This window comes from Sinocyclocheilus grahami, unplaced genomic scaffold (genome assembly GCF_001515645.1).
Source record: "Sinocyclocheilus grahami isolate Dianchi unplaced genomic scaffold, SAMN03320097.WGS_v1.1 scaffold2223.1, whole genome shotgun sequence".
Taxonomy (NCBI): domain Eukaryota; kingdom Metazoa; phylum Chordata; class Actinopteri; order Cypriniformes; family Cyprinidae; genus Sinocyclocheilus; species Sinocyclocheilus grahami.
Window position 1 is genome coordinate 9,350 of NW_015507402.1, and position 20,335 is coordinate 29,684.

At 38.1% G+C, this 20,335-nt stretch overlaps 1 protein-coding gene across 1 annotated transcript; it reads right to left on the reverse strand.

Annotated features, from left to right (window-relative positions):
• Window positions 1-1,608: 1,608 nt before the first annotated feature.
• LOC107574427 (matrix-remodeling-associated protein 5) lies at window positions 1,609-16,859 on the reverse strand. The gene is made up of 8 exons (XM_016260868.1): window positions 16,728-16,859; window positions 15,556-15,768; window positions 13,320-13,449; window positions 12,761-13,151; window positions 9,306-11,564; window positions 7,587-9,182; window positions 5,253-6,153; window positions 1,609-3,528 (listed from the first exon to the last, which is right to left on the reverse strand). The coding sequence occupies exons 2-8, from the start codon at window positions 15,729-15,731 to the stop codon at window positions 1,626-1,628; spliced, it is 7,356 nt and encodes a 2,451-aa protein (XP_016116354.1). The 5' UTR covers window positions 15,732-15,768; window positions 16,728-16,859; the 3' UTR covers window positions 1,609-1,625.
• Window positions 16,860-20,335: the final 3,476 nt, after the last annotated feature.

Genomic DNA, 20,335 nt, shown 5'->3' on the forward strand with positions numbered 1-20,335 from the left:
AAATAAAAAATAAAAAGCTTAATAATGTGCACTGGAAGGAATCCCTGATTTAATATAACAAAACATATTCACTATATTTTCATGTTAGACAAGCATAGCTGTTAGTAGCGGCGTCTCAAAACCTGATAAAAACATTGTGTGCTCAGACGCAAAGACTACTGAAATCAAAGCTGAGGGAACGACTAAAAAATACTTTCAATACCGAAAAGTACCAGCAAGTTCCATAAGAATATGTTAAACTGTACCCAATAGTATGCTGCACATTGAGCGTATTAGCTTAGCAGCATGCTAATATTACAAAAACTGTGAGCACTGATGTCACAATTTATCTGTGACTCATGCAAGAGAAGCTGTATAGACATCTGTATTCATGCTCTCACTTGCAGCAGAAATTATGATCACATATGCAGTGCAGTGATTTAACAAAACTCCTATTTCATTCTGTTAAAGAAGCTAATATTAAAGAATAATTCAATGAGGGACCATTACAGTCAGGATGTTGACTTTTCTATTATTAACATACTTATTGTTTGAAATGAAAGAGAAAATGTCAGTCATTTCGGACGAAAGCATCTGTTAAATGAATGCATGTAAAATGTAAATGTAATGTGGAGGCATAAATCTGCAGGATGCTATGAATGAATAGGTAACACTTTACAAAAAAGTCCCATTAGTTAATGTTAGTTAATGCATTAACTATCAACGTGCAATGCATTTGTTTCAGTATTTATTCATCTTTGTTAACGCTAGTTAATACAACTATGCACTGCAAGTTCATGTTAGTTCAGGTCCATTAAATAATATTAACAGATACAAATGATTTAATAAACTATTAGTAAGTTATGAAATTAACTTCAACTTCAAATAATTCGGTAACACTTTACAATAAGGTTAATTAGTTAACAATAATTAGCTCTGTTAGTTTACATGAACTAAGCATGAACAATACTATACATTTATTGATCTTAGTTAATGTTAATTTCAAGTTTTACTAATACATTATTAAAATCAAAAGTTGTATTTGTTAACATTAGTTAATGCACTGTGAACTAACAATGAATAACTGTATAACTAACATTAACAACGATTAATAAATACTGTGTCAAATGCATTGTTCTTTGTAAGTTCATGTAAGTTAATACATTAACAAATGTTAACAAATGACACCTTATTGTAAAGTGTTACCAATAATTCTAAATCATATATTAATCTCAGCTGATGCTCACTAATGTAGTTAACAAACTGAACCTTATTGTAAAGCATTACCAATTAATTTAATCATGGTAACATGTGTTAAATGGAGCTGATGCTTCTCAACGACTAAAAGCACAATCAAAATAGCCAAAATATTAAATAAACAAACAAGCATGTGAAGAGTTTAGTGAATTTTGCAGACAGTTTTATTGGTGCAAATTCCATGTGGGCCTGATTATCGGTTTACTTCCCAAGAGCATTAATCAATATCCATTAACGAGTCTTCAGAGTCGATTCATTTGACGTGGATTAAAATATCACGCTTTCATATTTACAAGAGTCAGTAGAAAGTGATTCCAAAAGATGATGTATATTTTTGTACGAACAGTCTTAACGCAGTTCTTTGGGCTTGTCTGTAAAGTTAGTTTGCATCAAAACACATAGACGTAAGTTGATCTGCTGTCGCTACCGACCACGTTTTTGGCGGTGCACTTATAAACGCCATTGTCTCTGCCGGAAGGGTTCTGAATGACCAGTGAACCTTGCGGATGGAGATACTTGTTTCCATAAAGACGCGGCTGGACGCCGACCTTCAGCTGAAGACCGTCAGGCATTTCCCAAACCACCTCGGCTTTAGGTGTAGCGAGAGGAACGCAGTTTAACTGAACCGCCACTCCCAGACTAGCGTAAGTCACCGGCGCTGGCCCTTTGGTTATACGTGGCGGATACGCAATTACTATCACCGAAACCATCAGGCTGGACGATCCATGTTCATTAGTAGTTTGGCAGAGGTACATCCCCCTGTCGTACACAGACGTCCTCTGGACAGTTAGAGTGCCATTGTTTAGGACCGAATAGCATCCGGTTGTCTGCGGCCTGGTTAGGACGACTCCGTTTGGTAGAGTCCAGGTAAGTCTGGGCAACGGGTGAGCACCGGACAAACAGTTGAGATGCAGATTCTCGCCATTTACGATGCTGACGAGCGAGCTGTACTTGTTAGTGATTTCTGGTTTTCTGTTGGACTCCATCGTCACGGTTCGCTCTACGTATCCGGCGCTGTTGCGCCCAATGCAGCGATACTGTCCAACCTCTGAAATCGACGGGTCTTTAATGACCAACATCCCATCAAGTCGATGATGGAAACGGAAAACACTGGTTCCCCTAAGAAGAGACGTCCCATTGGGGAGAATCCAAGTGATCTCCGGCGTTGGTTTTCCTTCTATGGAACAGTTTAGAATTAATATCCCATTGGTGAGTTGGACGGACTCCGTAGGCGAACTTCTCAACCGTGGCTTTTCAACACCTTCGGTCACCTCAAGTTGAACCTGGAGTTTGGCTTCTCCTCCTTCATTGCGTGCGATGCAAACAAGTGCGACGGAATCGCTTATGCGCACCGCGTGAATGTCCAGCGTGCCGTTGCGATGGACCGTAATCCTCGAGCCGTAGTACGGCGCAGGAAGCACGATGTTGTTGGGAAACACCCACATGATCCTGGGAACAGGGTTTCCGTTTGCTCTGCAGTCTAAAAGCACACGCTGATCCTTCACGACAGTTTTACGGACGATCCCTAGACTCTCGAATCCATTGATGACCGGCGTTGACACAAGGACTTCAACGTGGACGACTTTCTTGTCAATTCCCGCAATGTTCCTGGCCGTGCAAGTATAATTTCCGGAATCAAACCTTTGGATTTTTTGAATGTGCAAAGTGGCATCGTTGGCGATCTGGTACTTGTTGAATAATGGCACTATGGCGCGATGAGCCGGAGACGTCCATGTGATGGTGGGAGTCGGTTCTCCTTTGGCGCTGCAATTGAGGAAGGCTGTTTCCCCAAAAGGAACTTTGACGACACTGTAAACGTTGTTTCGGATGATCGGTGCATCCGCCACCACCTTGATATGAACCTTCATTTCATCTTTCCCAATCCGATTCTCGGCGTAGCACGTGTAGTCGCCTTCCTCCTTCATTCCGACTTCGTTTAAATACAGCGTACCATTATCAAACATCACGTATCTCTTGGTGCGGACCCAGCTGTGGTCAGATTGTGGGATGCCGTTTACCATGGTACCGTCCGGAAGACTCCACGTGATTTCTGGGTTGGGAAGACCTGAAGCGACGCAGTCCACTTTCAGCTCTCCTCCGTACGACACCTCGTGATCGCTCAGTGACTTGTGGTCGATTTTAGCCGCTTTCATCATCACATTGACTTTAAGGAGAACGTAGTCATCGCCAATTTTGTTTCTGGCCACACAGAGATAGTCGCCCTCATCCTTCTCGGTCACTGACGTGATGGTGAGCGTGCCGTTGCCGAACACTTTCATTCTGCGATCAAAGCTGAAACGAGCGATAAAGAGAGACAGGTTACATTCTAATAACCGTGATGACAGTAAATGTATAATTTATTAAAGGACTCATGTGAGGAATCTAATTTTCCTTGATCTTTTGTGATTAAAGTGCAATAAAAAATAACTTTCAGAACTCAAAACTTACTTCCAGTAGAAAAAGTAGCAATTATTGAAAGGAAAATGTAAAAATGGCTCATTCTGAAATAATTTGTTAAAGGGCTCATTTCACGTTTGCTTGTTTAATGCCACACCAGTTTTTTTTGTTTTTTTTGGCTACTGTCATGGCAAAAACCATACTTGAGCTATTAAAAGCTGGAACAGAACTTAAAACTCTTTCCCTGCCATTGACAGAATTTTCCGTCTTTCTGTGTTTTCACTATTATGTAGTAGAAGGCGCTATTACACATCTTCTGAAAGAGTACTGAATCTCTGAATCAAAACAAAGTGAAGCAGCATAAACAAGTGATCGCATATGTAAGCAGATGCATATGTAAAATAATGCAATTGAACAGCATATAAATCAAAACTGCCTAGCATTACCAAATGAAATGAAGACACAGGAAGTGGTTTAGGACTGTGAAGCTTTGGGGGTGTTAATGGAAGAGATCTATTCCATCTATGTTTTGTTCATTGTTCTGAATCTGATCTGGACATAACAAAAACATGCATTTCTCAGCTTTTTGATCAAAAGTTCAAGTGTTGATAAAAAAAAAAAAGAATGCATGAAGCTAGATTTTTCTTTTTAAAAGAGGCAGAGGCTCTGTTCTTTCGTCTGATATATTGCATGTTCAGATATTCATACAATAAAATACTCAGGGAGCCATGAAATTTTTGTGGAAATGATCAAAAATGCTGACGGTGACTGGCAACTTTTTCTTAAAAAGTCTAGTGGGGAAAGAGTTAAGATCCATTCTTTCCTACAAATTATAAAACTAAATTTGGAGTAACTTGTGTTTGACAGACAACAAGCTCTGGTTCATATCACGATAGATGACTTTAAGAACTCAAAATATCATTCCAGTGAAACTAAACAAAAATGACTCGTTCTGAAATTCTTTATTTCTAGTGTCAGAAACCCCAAATATAAGCAAATGACTGCCCACATTTAAACGTCAACTATGCCTATCTGTACATCTCTAAAGTTGCACATATATAAAATAATTGATGTTTTAGTAGCACCATATGACGATTTCTCTAAGCGTAGCAAAAAATGCAAGTGTGCCAAAACGTTTCCTTAAACACCGTAAGCCAAAGCAGATCATACAGACCACTGGTGTCAATGGTTTCTACAATCAGCTATTGCTTATGATGCAAAAATAGTTGATTCAGAACTATGTTTCCTTCCTTGCATTTGATTAATGTAATTTTTGTCTTCCCTCTGTATCCATTAATTTTCTTCTGATTTGCCTGTCCTCTGTAATTAATTACACTTCATGTTGTTTTGCTATTTGGTTAATCATGCTCTAGTGCATATGGAGATAATTAAAAGAACTTCAGAAGGCCAGACACAGTAAAATCCATATGTGTGGTGTTTTTTTTCACCATTTTAAATAATTCAGTTTTCAATTATTCAGTTTTCATCAAGCTCTGCATTAGGTTGTGACTGAAAAGTAAATTTAGATCCATGTTTCTAAACACTAAATAGGCATTGCTGACATACTAATCAACAAAAACTTGATTCCTTATTAAACAACCCCTTCAATTAACCATTACCTGTAATATGCATCAACCAGTTTTTTAGACGGCGTCCTCCAGATGATCCTGGGATTGGGGCTTCCAGTGGCCGAACAGTTGAGACTCAAATGGCCTCCGTAGCGGACATCAGTACTGTGTGCAGAAGTAGACATGATTCTGGCAGTAGTGGAGTGCCTCTGCACCTGCAGATTCACAGTCCTTTTAGCAACTCCCACCGAATTCAGAGCCACGCATTGATAATTCCCAGCATCCTTCTCTGTAGGTTTACGAATAAACAGCGTCCCGTTGGGGAAAACGAACAAATTGCCATTGACGAACTGTGAAGGGCGTAGCTGTGCGCCGGTGAACGAGACCCATCGGACGACCGGACCGGGCGCGCCTTTAGCGGTGCAGTGCATGAACGCTGATTGGCCATCAGAGATGGTCTGGTTCTCCCAGAGCTGCTCTTGGATGGTGGGAGGCAAGGCTGCGATTTGAAGCCTCACGGAAAGCATGTCGGCTCCAGCGGCGTTGCTCGCTATGCATTTGTAGATGCCTTTGTCCAGGTAATTGGTGTTTTTGACTTGAAGCGTTCCATTGGTGAAGAGCATGACCTTCTGTTCTCTGTTACTAATGGCTCGCACCACCGATCGATCCGGAAGCACCCAGCTGATGTTTGGGATGGGGAGGCCTTGTGCTTGGCATTCCAAGAGTGCACTGTTTCCGAGATACACCGTCATGTCTTTATGACGTGGAAGCATCATCTTGGGCGCGTGGGCCAACACCACAAGGGTCACCATCATCTTATCAATGCCATGTAGATTGCGAGCGCTGCACAGATACTGCCCGCGATCCTGAAGCTGAATGTTGTGGATGACAAAAGTGCCGTTGGACTGGACCTCAAACCGCTGGACTCTGGTATTGGCTGACATGATGGCTCCTGCGGAAAATAAAATATTGGGAAAAAGATTAATTAATTTAAACTGTTTAAATTTAAAATGAAAAGCTGCTTGTAGTGAATCAGACACGTATTTACAAAGAGATAAGAATTTTTCAAGAGATTGAAAACAAGAAATGTGTAAAATAGATTACATATATATATATATATATATTCAATTTGATATATCTTATATATATAATTTAGTAATATAATATGTGCTATACATTTGTAGGCATAGCGGTACAAAAACACCAACAATATTGTTAGTTTTACATAATATATTTTATTGTAATTTTATAATTTGCTGATTTGCTGCTCAGAAAAATATTTATTATTATTATTATTATTATGTTGAAAACAGCTGAGTAGAATTTTTTCAGGTTTCTTATAGAAAGTTAAGAACAGCATTTATCTGAAATATAAATCTTTTTTTGTAATATTATAAATGCCTTTATCATCACTTTTGATCAATTTAAAGCATCCTTGCTCAATAAAAGTACTAATTTCTATAATTTCTTTCCCCAAAAAATTACAAATAAAATAAATAATGATACTGACTCCAAGCTTTTGAATGGTATAGTGTATAATGTTGCAGAAGCTTTTTATTTCAGATAAATGCTGATCATTGTAACTTTCTATTCAAAGAATCCTGAAAAAAATGTACTCAACCTTTTTTAATATTGATAATAATAATAATCAGAAATGTTTCTTGTGCAAATCAGCATATTAGAATGATTTCTGAAGATCATGTGACACTGAAGACTGGAGTAATGATGCTGAAAATACAGCTGCGCATCACAGAAATACATTACATTTTCACAGATATTCACATAGAAAAGTTATTTTAAATAGTAGAAATATTTCACAATATTACTGCTTTTGCTGTATTTTGGATCAAATAAATGTAGGCTTGGTGAGCAGAAGAGAATTCTTTTAAAAAACATAAAAAAATCTTACTGTTCAAAAACTCTAATCTCTGCCTAGTATAAAATATATTTAATATAATAACATATAATATCTTTAAATTTTAATATTATATTTTTTATATGTATAAATGGTGTATGCCAAGTAGTAAAGTAGTACAGATAGAGAGAGAATATAAGATACATGAACATATGAAAACAAAAGTGTCAAATGAATATATGAATATATATTTGTATATACTGTATATATATATATATATATATATATATATATATATATATATATATATATATATATATATGTGTGTGTGTGTGTGTGTGTGTGTGTGTGTGTGTATGTATATATACAGAGAGAGAGAGAGAGAGAGAGAGAGAAGAAAAAACACATTTCTCTTCTATTGTAAACTATATCAAGATTACATTCGGCGTATGCATTGAAATTATACTCCAATTCCTGAATATGTTGTAACTGTAACTTCTTGTCATGTCATCATATCATATGTGAGTTACCTGTGGAGACTTTGGTCCAGGTCAGGAGGGGTTTCGGCTCCCCCACAGAATCACATGGTAACTGCACATCTGTCTCAGGATTCACAGTGACTGTGTGGAGTTTGGCAGCAGTGATCCTGGGTCTCATTTGGAGGGCAGGATAAGTATGTGGTCCCTGAGAAAGCAGAACTGCACTCGATTGTCTGTTAATTGGTTTATCGATCTGAATTTGGTTGTTTGGCTGTGTGGTGCTCGACGCAGTTGTGCGACTCGAGGTGTCAGATTGAGCAGTCAAAATCTTAGGTGTTGTAGTTGATCTGACGTTGTTGAGAGAGTTTAATTCCACAGGTGAGGTGGTGACGAAAGGTGTTCTGATAATATTAGGTCTAATATCACCAGAGGGATTTCTACTGTGATAGTGCGGATACCTGTGGTTAGTGCTGGGGAATCTTCCCCTGTGCCTGGAATCAATGTAGTTCGTTCCAGGATTCCTTGAGTAAAATGGGATTCTATTGTCTGGTAAGGGATAACTGGGTGTTAACTTTAGAGCAGGTGTAGTAGTAGTAGTAGCAGCTGTTGACGGTGTAGTAGATGGTGTTGTTGTTCCAATGAGTTGGGTCGTAATGGGAATTATGGCTGTAGTTACTGGAAATGTAATTGTAGGCAAAGTATTCAGTGATGTTGAAGGAACAATCAAAGGTGCATCAAGTTCCTGGACTATCCTTTCCATTTGGTCTTGCTTAGAAACAGAGTTTGGTTGTAGGAAGTAAATCTCATTGGTTTGAGGTGGTGAACTTGTGGGTAAAGACTTGGTTTGTGTCCCTATAGATATTATGGATTGTTTAAGTGTCTTTGGTGTTGAGGGAAAAGATAATTGGTTGCGAATGGATTCTTCTTCTTTAAAGCTTTCATTTGGTTGTGAAAGTGGGTAGTCTTGGGGTTGTGGCATGGAGGTGACTACAGATTCTACTCTAGAACTTACTTCCAAAGTGTCGTTCTCTCTTTGAACATTGCTAAAGTGTGATTCAGGTAAGTGGAAGACTTCCAGCCCGTCTGTGTCCAAAGTAAAGCTGATCTCTGTTGGATGAATCTCTTTGTTGGCCTTTGGAAACGCTGTTGAAAGCGTGCCTGTGAACTCCTGCCGAGCAGCTGTCAGTGGGACGGTTTCGACGCCAGGTCGAGATGTTGGATCTACACTCGTGGGAACCAAGTACTCATCCATCTCCTCTGCAGATGCAATGCTTCCGTCCTCTTCCTGCTCAAAAGAAGGGATGTCTTCATTTTCAAGCCCTGATGTTGTGCTCGTGGGGTGAGACGTGGAGGGGCTTCTGGAGTTTGTCATCTCTTGAACTTGTAGGAAATTGCTTGCCTTCACTTTGGGGATTTCTGAGCCATCCGGGAGGGAGATGGTATCTTCCTCATTGACGACATTTGGTAATTCCGTCGGCACAGTAGAATAAATGGGAGTAGTTGTCAGATATTCAGACGTGCTTCCAGCTAAAGTTGTGGAGTAAATGTGAGTGGTTGCTGGGATTGTTGATTGGACTGACATGCTTTCAGCTGGATTTGAGGAATAAATGAGAGCAGTGGTTGTAGAAGTTGAATGGATCAATCTGCCTCTAGATGTGGTTCTGGAGTAAATGTGAGCAGTAGTTGTAGTAGCTGGATGGATAATTGCATCTTCAGCTGGGTTTGTGGGATCAGCTTTCAAAGTTACAGTTTGACCATGGACTCCTACACCTGTAGATGTTGACCATGGTCTTCTTGTAGGAAGCTTTGAGAAAGGCCGTCTTAATTTTATTCGTCGTCTACTTTCAAATCTGCGCCTGGAGCTCCAGTGATCTTTTGCTCTCGACCGCGCTGAACTTGGTGGGCTAATGCTGCCGGTTGATGTGGTTGCAAACGCAGTGCTGTCAGGGTTTCCAGAACCAAAACCCCCAATCTGTGACTGGATGCCGGTCTTTCCGGGGAAATTAAGCTCATTTTCTTTATCAGACTCCGGTTTGATGACAGACCGGGAATATACTTGGTTATTTTCAGTACTTATGGTGCTCACATGCCCTCTTTCTACAACGTTCACCTCTGTCATAACATAATGGGGTCCAGATGTGGGATTTGAGATGTAAGGCACCTCCTCTGAGCTAGTTTGTAATTCTGGAGGAGCCGTTAGGTACATGTTATTATTTTGCGCCTCAATATGAGTTGTAATTGCACGTGTGTGGTAAACATCCGTTTGGTGTGGAGTGCTGAAAGTGTTTGATTCTTCCTGTGGACTGGAGTAACCAGAAGAACGTTCAATGTTGTCAATCGACCCTGGATGATCTACATTCATCATCTGTAGACTTTTCTCTGCTGTGCCATGCTGGACAATGTTAATTGATGAGTTCTTTGGAGAGGTTTTCTCACGCATTTTGGCCAAAAGAACAGCCCATTTCTGAGGATCTATTTTGTTCCTGGTATTAACAGTTCTTTGGTTTGTTAAGCCAGTTCTGTTTTGTTGTCCATGCATGCCTTTTCTATTGGGCCACCTACGGCGGATGTTGCCAAAAGAACGTCCTTGTGTTCTTGCATTTGGACCCCTCCTTCGATAAATAAAGCTTTTGTTTGGTACTATTCTTTCTTGAGTTTCATCTCCAGAAGCTTCTTCTACATCCTCCAAATAGGCTTTTACCTTAGTGGACACTCCCGCGGCAGACTGCGGTCTGATGGGATACTGTCGGAGAGGTTGGATTCCTTTCCGCCTCATAACAGTTAGTTTAGTGGCCAGTACATCCACACCATGCTGGTTCATGGCGACACATTTGTGATATCCATTATTGTTAAGCTGACTATACGGAATGAACAAAGTCCCGTTGGAAAAGACTAAAGCCCTGGATGTATTGGCTTTGGCATTCAGTACACTGCCATCTGGAAATATCCAATTCACCACAGCGTCTGGAGTTGCCGTAGTAAGACAGGGCAAAGATGCAGACTCGCCAACAAATTTTGTTAAAGCGTTTCCAAATTCTTCACCTGGAAGCGGGGTTGAGGACTCTATAACGCATAAACGGAAAGGCAGAGCATCGATATCTCCTGCAACCTCAGCAATGCAATAATAAACTCCAGAGTCTCTGTGCTCGACAGATTTAATGTGAAGTTTGCCACTGCTAGAAACGGTCACTCTGTCGGTCGAGCTGAACGCAGCTTTAATCTGCGACCCGTCGGGTGCCATCCAACGAACGGCTGCATTTCCAGAGCTTTGCACACGGCAGTCCATTTCAACCATACCACCCACAACAGAACTGAAGCTCGTCTGGGTTTTATTGTCATGCTCAATCATGACCCAAGATCTGACGGGCTCCTTGTCTGTAGTGGTAGTCAAATGAGTGTTAAGAATGAGTCTCACACTCTTGGATGAGGAATAAGGCCTGTTTAACTTGATGTTCATGAAAGACTGCATGAGCCATGATGGATGGGCTAAAACACTGGCTCGGACACCAGTATAAAAGTAAGCATCCTTTTCAATGTCCTGTCTGTATCTGTAGCTCAGCTCCGGCTCTCTGCTTAGCATGATTTCTCTTCGTAGATGCACAGGCACTTCACTGTAATATGCAAGAAGCCTCCAAAAGCTTTCATAGTTGTATCTGTCCACAGGACACTCCAGGTCAAAAAAGAGAGTCACGTTAGCAGCGATCTCCAGAGATTCTGTATAATTCCAACTGATTTTAGTGGAATCTCTTGGTTCAAGTATTTGGCAGATCAAGTCCACTTTAGTCCCATGCTCGTCGGATAAACCAAAGGAGACGTTTCCAAAAGGTGGTTTGATCCTGTCGATGGGCAAGAGTTCACTCATGTTATCCTCGTGTGAGACATTCTTTCCTGGAGAGCTGATAACTGGTCCAGAGCAGACAAACTCTTTGAGATCTGAGATTTCTTGTCCTTTAAGGTGTTTTGGAGATGCACATAGTGGACAGAGCTGACCGCTGGAAAACGATCTGTCCTTTTTGCATTTCATCACCCCTAGGAAATTAAACAAATCCAGACTTTAGAAGACAGAATTTGTTCTTCACTCAGTGTTTTAATATTCAAAAATCTCTAAATCTTAAAGAAAGAAAGAAAAAAAGACAAACAAAAGCAGATACATTTTTCACCTAAAATAATTTTCTAAAAAATATATAAATACTAAACATACGTGTTTATTATACACTACTATTCAAAAGTTTGGGATCAGTAATGTTTTTGAAAGAAGTCTCTTCTGCTCATTAAGGCTGCATTTATTTGATCAAAAATACAGTAAAAACAGTAAAATTGTGAAATATTATTACAATTTAAACAGCTGTTTTCTGTGTGAGTATGTGTTAAACTGTAATGTATTTCTGTGATGCGCAGCTGTATTTTCAGCATCATTCCTCCAGTCTTCAGTGTCACATGATCCTTCAGAAATCATAATAATATGCTGATTTATTATCAATGTTGAAACCTGTGATACTTTTTTTCAGGATTCTTTGTTTAATAAAAAGTTGAAAAGAGCAGCATTTATTCAAAATATAATTTATTTGTAACAATATATAGAGTAAAAGTCTTTACCATCACTTTTTATCAATTTAACATATCTTTGCTGAATAAAAGTATTAATTTCTTTAAAAAAAAGAACGAAAAAAAATACTAACCCCAAAATTTTGAACAGCAGTGAATATTATTACAAAAGATTTCTATTTTGAATAAATGCTGTTTTTTAAATGATTTGTATTCATCAAAGAATCCTGAAAAAGTATCGCAGGTTAATAAGTAGCAAAAACAGTTTTTAACACTTATAATAAATCTTAGAATGATTTCTGAAGATCATGTGACACTGAAGACGCTGAATGCTGAAAATTCAGCTTTGATCACAGGAATAAATTACAGTTTAAAAGTATATTAATATAGAAAAGTGTTACTTTAAATTGCAATAATATTTCACAATATTACAGTTTTTTATGCACACGGAAAAATATGTATTTTGTGATAATAGAAGTTCAGAAGATTTTCTTCTTTATTAAAATTGAATTGTGATCGATTTACATACTGAATGTGATCAGCTGCATTTTATTTGCACAGAACCAAAGCCCACAAACTGAACTGACCTCAAACTTCAACACTATTCTGCTGCACAAACTGCTTCAGATCTAGTTTATACTGATCGGATAATAAATAGTGCGATGATCATTTTGAAGCACCTGAATTTCGCACGCTCCAGTCCTGTAACCAGCTCATCCGGCAGTCACAGCTCCATGGGTTTGCGTATAAGAAGAGGTTCTCCAGCTGCGGCATGCTCTCCAGCATGTTTCTGGGCAGCGAGCTGAGGAAGTTTTCAGAGAGGTACAGATGCTTCAGGGTGGAGATGGGGAAACGCCGCAGCAGCGAGAACGTGCTGAAAGTAGCAGGATGGAGCTTTTGCAGATTGTTGGCCTCTAGATGGAGCAGACGCAGTGAGGTCAGCCCACTGAACGCCTCCGGGTGGATGAACTCGATGCGGTTGTGGTCCAGATGTAGTCTAATAAGGGCCGTCAAACCAGAGAAGGTGTGACCAGTAATGACTCTCAGTTTGTTGTAGCTCATTTTTAAAACCTGCAGGACAAGCCAAGCCAACAGAGTCTGTTTAATATTACATCAGTGTATCCTCTAGCTGCATTCTTCTTATATTTACCTATCTAAGTCACTTTTACTTAAGCTAGAGCTCATTGATTAGATCTACATGAAGGACTAACGTGCTTCACCAGACGACTGTGATTTTACCTGTAAAGAAACAAGATCCTGAAAAGCAGCATCTGGTATTTTCTGCACGTTGTTGCCGTGCATCATGAGCAGCTCTAGTTTCCGAAGGCCAGCAAAGGAGACGTCTGTGATGTGATTTATAGTGTTAAACCTGTTAGAGAGCAAATTGTTACCAATACTGTTTTCAACATAAACTTGGGTTTATTTCTTTAAGCTGAAGTGTAAAAAGTGTTTAAAAAAATCACCATTGTATAGTACAAATAGTGTTGGCTCTTTGACAAATTGTTTTCACTCCTCTTTTGTTAGTCACTCTGAATAAAACGTATACTAAATGCGTAAGTCAGAAGTCAGAAAGAGCTTTATTGCAAAGTTTGCACATACAAGGAATTTGGTTTGGTGACAGAAGCTTCCAGTACACAGAGACAGCAGATAATAAAAAAATAAAGATATGTGAATAACATCTGTGTTTGAGAAACAAAAAGCAGGAAAAACTAACAAAAACTATACAACTCCTGCTGGAAAAAACAGCTAAAAGCTGTTTAGCCTAAGCTGGTTAGCTGGTTTAAGCTGGTTGTCCAACCTGGTCATAGCTGGTCAGCAGGCTGGTTTTAGAGGGGTTTTGGCCACTTTTTTAGCTGGTCAGGCCGTGAGACCAGCTAAGACCAGCCAACCAGCTAAGACTGTATACTAAATGCGTAAGTCAGAAGTCAGAAAGAGCTTTATTGCAAAGTTTGCACATACAAGGAATTTGGTTTGGTGACAGAAGCTTCCAGTACACAGAGACAGCAGATAATAAAAAAATAAAGATATGTGAATAACATCTGTGTTTGAGAAACAAAAACCAGGAAAAACTAACAAAAACTATACAACCCCTGCTGGAAAAAACAGCTAAAAGCTGTTTAGCCTAAGCTGGTTAGCTGGTTTAAGCTGGTTGTTCAACCTGGTCATAGCTGGTCAGCAGGCTGGTTTTAGAGGGGTTTTCAGGATTCTTTGTTTAATAAAAAGTTCAAAAGAACAGCATTTATTCAAAATATAATTTATTTTGTACCAATATATACAGTAAAAGTCTTTACTATCACTTTTTGATCAATTTAGCATATATTTGCTGAATAAAAGTATTAATTTCTTTCAAAAAAGAATGAAAAAAAATACTAACCCCAACAATTTTGAACAGCAGTGAATATTATTACAAAAGATTTCTATTTTGAATAAATGCTGTTTTTTAAATGATTTGTATTCATCAAAGAATACTCAAAAAGTATCGCAGGTTAATAAGTAGCAAAAACAGTTTTTAACACCGATAATAAATCAGCATATTATACTGATTTCTGAAGGATCATGTGACGCCATACAAACACCATATTGAGTAATAAGTATAAATATATTATAAATATAAATGCTTAATTTTTATGTACACGTATATACTATGGAAGGTCGGGGCTAGTTGTCACATGGAGAAGTTGTCTCTAGGTCTATTATATCTCAGCAACTATAAGATTTTAAGCAAAGTCACATGGTACAAATGCTTATTTTCTCTCTAACAGTGGTTTTAAATGATGATTTCAAACATATAGTTGACAACTGTTTAAATAATGTATTTTATTAAAGCCAGGTTTGTAAGACTTATGATTTTTACATACATTAAAGACCCGAGATTTTGCTTGAACAGCACTACCCTTAATTTCTTCAGTAAATCTAATAATTTCTTTATTTTAAATTTTGCTGTAAGACTATACTAGGCAGTCAAATTGTGACAACTTACCCCATATAGTGTGTCAATGAGCATTGCATTAACTGTATATTTTTTCCTAGTCAATAATACTGAGCATAGTTTCTGAAATCAAGACATTATGTCTGAGTGTGCAAAAGAAATGGGCTTTTAAAGGTTTAAAAAGGTATAAAGACAATTCATACTTAATAATCAGATGAGAACAAAATCTGAACTGAATTGAGCTTGATAATGACACTAATCTTCACAACATCGAGAGTTATTGAACTGAATTGAGTTGAATATTGTCTTCTGTGGAGCTGCTATAATTAGTTTCATAACTCAAAAATCAATTTTTCTGTTAAATTACTGTGCGGCTGCTTTGAAACAATCCGTATTGTATAAAGCGCAATTTAAATAAATGTGACTTGACTGACAAACTCACTGTAAGAAATATTCACAAGTGTGCAAACTCTAATATTTCAGATGCATGATCCTATCATAAACCTCCAGTTTCTGCCGTGCATTAGATAATCAGCAGTGATTTACCCAAAGTTGATGCGCTGGACTTGTTTGGAGATGCCTGCGGGAACGGCCCCGAGCGCACGGAAGGTGCAGTGCACTTCAGCGGGCACAGAGCAGGCACACAGCCGCGGACAAACACCGCCGGAGCCCCGAAAACTGACCAGGAGCATCAGAATCAGTCCCAAGCACGAGGAGCCCATGATCACGCACTTCTGAAGCCTTCACGTCCCTCTAGCGCTGAAACACAGAATTACACCTCACACACAGCCAACAGGTGTTCACAAAAACATTTACACGCATGCATTTGGCTGACGCGTTTATTTGAAGTGACTTGCATTGCATTTAAGGTTTACAGCTGATCCGTTCATGCATTCACTGGGAATCGAACCCATGCAAGCACACATGCAAGCGCACTCAAATCAATTTTAATACACTTTCTATCATGATTTGGAACATCTATGGAATCAATCACTATAGGATAAACTTTACTATATTATGTTTTGCTTTTTTTCCGCACAGTTCATTCAGCAGGATCTTGTTTGACTCAAGATCTTAATGATTAGTTCCAAATTATGTTAGAATTCCTTTTGCATTCCTTAAGAATATCGTAAAACTCGTTTCACAATTTAATTAGGAATTAAATTAAGCCAACATGAAGCCAAATAAAAGAGGCCAACCATCCACATCAATGATTAAAGACTGAATGCATGAAGAAATGCATAATAATTTAGATACATAACGAGTTCAGAGCAAAGCAAGAGTAGCGTAAATTTTATGTGCATTATATATATATATATACACACACACACATACTTACCTTACAGAGCTGTTTTACCTGACTTAACCCTTAATTGTTATTATTATTATTTTTTTTATAAATTAATGCATTTAGGTTGATTCAGCAATCTTAAATAATATTTTTGACTTGAATACAACTAATTAATTTAGATGTTACCATTTTCAGGTTACACTTTTTTTTCAGCATACATTGCAATTGGTTAAAAAGGGTAATACATTAAATTAATTGTATTTATGAATAAACATATATAAATAAAATGTAATCATAAATGCATATTTAAAAATATGAGTATATATTATTATTATATTGTATATGCAGTACAACAGAATCAAGAAAATAACAATTTTAATTTTATGTTTTCACTGAGCCATGGATTCTGAAATGAAATTAAACTCACCTTGATGTTCTTGTGAATGGCTGCCTTTCGAGCCTTCATTTCTCACTTAGATCAGCTTCACAGAGAATACACCAGAATTGCACAGCATCCTTTTGTAAATGATCACCAGGTTTTCAGACTTCATAAACGCAACAGAACTAAATAGCAGCAAGTATAAAAACATCTGTCTATAAAAGCAGAGCAAAACAGGTTTCTTTTTCAAAGGCTCATGTGATGAATAAAGTCCATGAGGATCCCGTTAGGTGCTTCACTGTCTGCGCAGGAACTCAGAGTAGAGCTGGAGAAAAGTGATTGTGAAAGCCAAGCTTGAGTAAGGAGGAGCTAAACCGAGAAACCCCCTCAGATCAGCGGCCCTCCTCTGAAAACACTTCGTTCAGCTGCTCTGTTTGATGCCACTGTGTAAAAACACCCGTCTACTGCTGCTGCTACTGAAAAATGATCAGTTAAACAATACAGACACAGATTGCACAGACAAAAATGTTTTTATTTTGAGGAATTTTGGAGTTTGTTTTAAGGCAGTTGCAGTGTATCATAACACTCAAATGGAACCAATTTAGTTTTCATGCATAAAATCAAACAATCAGATTTTTTATGATAATTTGAAGGTAACACTTTAGAAATAAGGTCAAATTGATTAATGCTAGTTAATGCATTAAAAAAAAACATAAAATTAGCAATACATTTATTATTCATTTTGAGGAATTTGAGTTTAAGGCAACTGCACTGGATCATAACACTCACACAAATCACACAAATTTCATTTTCATCCACAAAATCTAACAATTTCATTTAAAACATCAATATGCATAGCCAATAACTTGATTCGAGTTAGCAACATTGTCATGATTTTAAAGTCTGTTACACCACAGTCTATTTTAAGTCTGTCTCCCGACCATCTGCAATCCGAGACCATTCTTTTCTATAAATAATTATGCCAAAGAATTAACTATTTGTCACTATTTGTTTCAAACACCAAAAGCATTCGTGCCAATTTTCAAATGGAAGGTCAACATTGAAGTATGTACTGTACTGATGCATGAAAAGCTTGATTCTGCACCACATCTGATCAGCTGTGTGTGATGTGCGGGCTGTAGTTGTTTAGTCAGCGGTTCAGTAAACGGTTCTTGGTGGTCCTGGTCCAGCACTGATTCAAAGACTGAGTTAAAAATACCTTGGACTGCTGCTTTTATTGGCTATTTTACACAACAACAACAACAGAGCTGTGTGTTAAATCACTATGCAGCACTGAACTAATACACAAGCCTTTTGTATTATTTTTATTTGCATTCATTTTCCAAGTAGATAATTCCTTTGCAATGCAACTTATTTTATGAGGAGTTGCATAAGACATTTTCTTCATAAGTACTTTAATTAGCAATTGAGATTCAAGCAATTCACATTTTATAGTCATATAATGTTTTATAGTCACATATTATATGTGACCCTGCAGCACAAAAGCAGTGTTAAGTCGCTGGGGTATATTTGTAGCAATAGCCAACAATACATTGTATGGGTCACAATATTCATCAAAGAATACTCAAAAAGTATCGCAGGTTAATAAGTAGCAAAAACAGTTTTTAACACCGATAATAAATCAGCATATTATACTGATTTCTGAAGGATCATGTGACTCTGAAGACTGGAGAAATGATGCTGAAAATACAGCTGCGCATCACAGAAATACATTACAGTTTAAAAGTATATTAATATAGAAAAGAGTTACTTTAAATTGCAATAATATTTCACAATATTACAGTTTTTTATGCACACAGAAAATATGTCTTTTGTGATAATAGAAGTTCAGAAGATTTTCTTCTTTATTAAAATTGAATTGTGATCGATTTACATACTGAATGTGATCAGCTGCATTTTATTTGCACAGAACCAAAGCCCACAAACTGAACTGACCTCAAACTTCAATACTATTCTGCTGCACAAACTGCTTCAGATCTAGTTTATACTGATCGGATAATAAATAGTGCGAGGATCATTTTGAAGCACCTGAATTTCGCACGCTCCAGTCCTGTAACCAGCTCATCCGGCAGTCACAGCTCCACGGGTTTGCGTATAAGAAGAGGTTCTCCAGCTGCGGCATGCTCTCCAGCATGTTTCTGGGCAGCGAGCTGAGGAAGTTTTCAGAGAGGTACAGATGCTTCAGGGTGGAGATGGGGAAACGCCGCAGCAGCGAGAACGTGCTGAAAGTAGCAGGATGGAGCTTTTGCAGATTGTTGGCCTCTAGATGGAGCAGACGCAGTGAGGTCAGCCCACTGAACGCCTCCGGGTGGATGAACTCGATGCGGTTGTGGTCCAGATGTAGTCTAATAAGGGCCGTCAAACCAGAGAAGGTGTGACCAGTAATGACTCTCAGTTTGTTGTAGCTCATTTTTAAAACCTGCAGGACAAGCCAAGCCAACAGAGTCTGTTTAATATTACATCAGTGTATCCTCTAGCTGCATTCTTCTTATATTTACCTATCTAAGTCACTTTTACTTAAGCTAGAGCTCATTGATTAGATCTACATGAAGGACTAACGTGCTTCACCAGACGACTGTGATTTTACCTGTAAAGAAACAAGATCCTGAAAAGCAGCATCTGGTATTTTCTGCACGTTGTTGCCGTGCATCATGAGCAGCTCTAGTTTCCGAAGGCCAGCAAAGGAGACGTCTGTGATGTGATTTATAGTGTAAAACATAAAATTAGCAATACATTTATTATTCATTTTGAGGAATTTGAGTTTAAGGCAACTGCACTGGATCATAACACTCACACAAATCACACAAATTTCGTTTTCATCCACAAAATCTAACAATTTCATTTAAAACATCAATATGCATAGCCAATAACTTGATTCGAGTTAGCAACATTGTCATGATTTTAAAGTCTGTTACACCACAGTCTATTTTAAGTCTGTCTCCCGACCATCTGCAATCCGAGACCATTCTTTTCTATAAATAATTATGCCAAAGAATGAACTATTTGTCACTATTTGTTTCAAACACCAAAAGCATTCGTGCCAATTTTCAAATGGAAGGTCAACATTGAAGTATGTACTGTACTGATGCATGAAAAGCTTGATTCTGCACCACATCTGATCAGCTGTGTGTAATGTGCGGGCTGTAGTTGTTTAGTCAGCGGTTCAGTAAACGGTTCTTGGTGGTCCTGGTCCAGCACTGATTCAAAGACTGAGTTAAAAATACCTTGGACTGCTGCTTTTATTGGCTATTTTACACAACAACAACAACAGAGCTGTGTGTTAAATCACTATGCAGCACTGAACTAATACACAAGCCTTTTGTATTATTTTTATTTGCATTCATTTTCCAAGTAGATAATTCCTTTGCAATGCAACTTATTTTATGAGGAGTTGCATAGTTGCATAAGTTCATAAGTACTTTAATTAGCAATTGAGATTCAAGCAATTCACATTTTATAGTCATATAATGTTTTATAGTTTTATAGTATATGTGTGTGCGGCTGCTTTGAAACAATCCGTATTGTATAAAGCGCAATTTAAATAAATGTGACTTGACTGACAAACTCACTGTAAGAAATATTCACAAGTGTGCAAACTCTAATATTTCAGATGCATGATCCTATCATAAACCTCC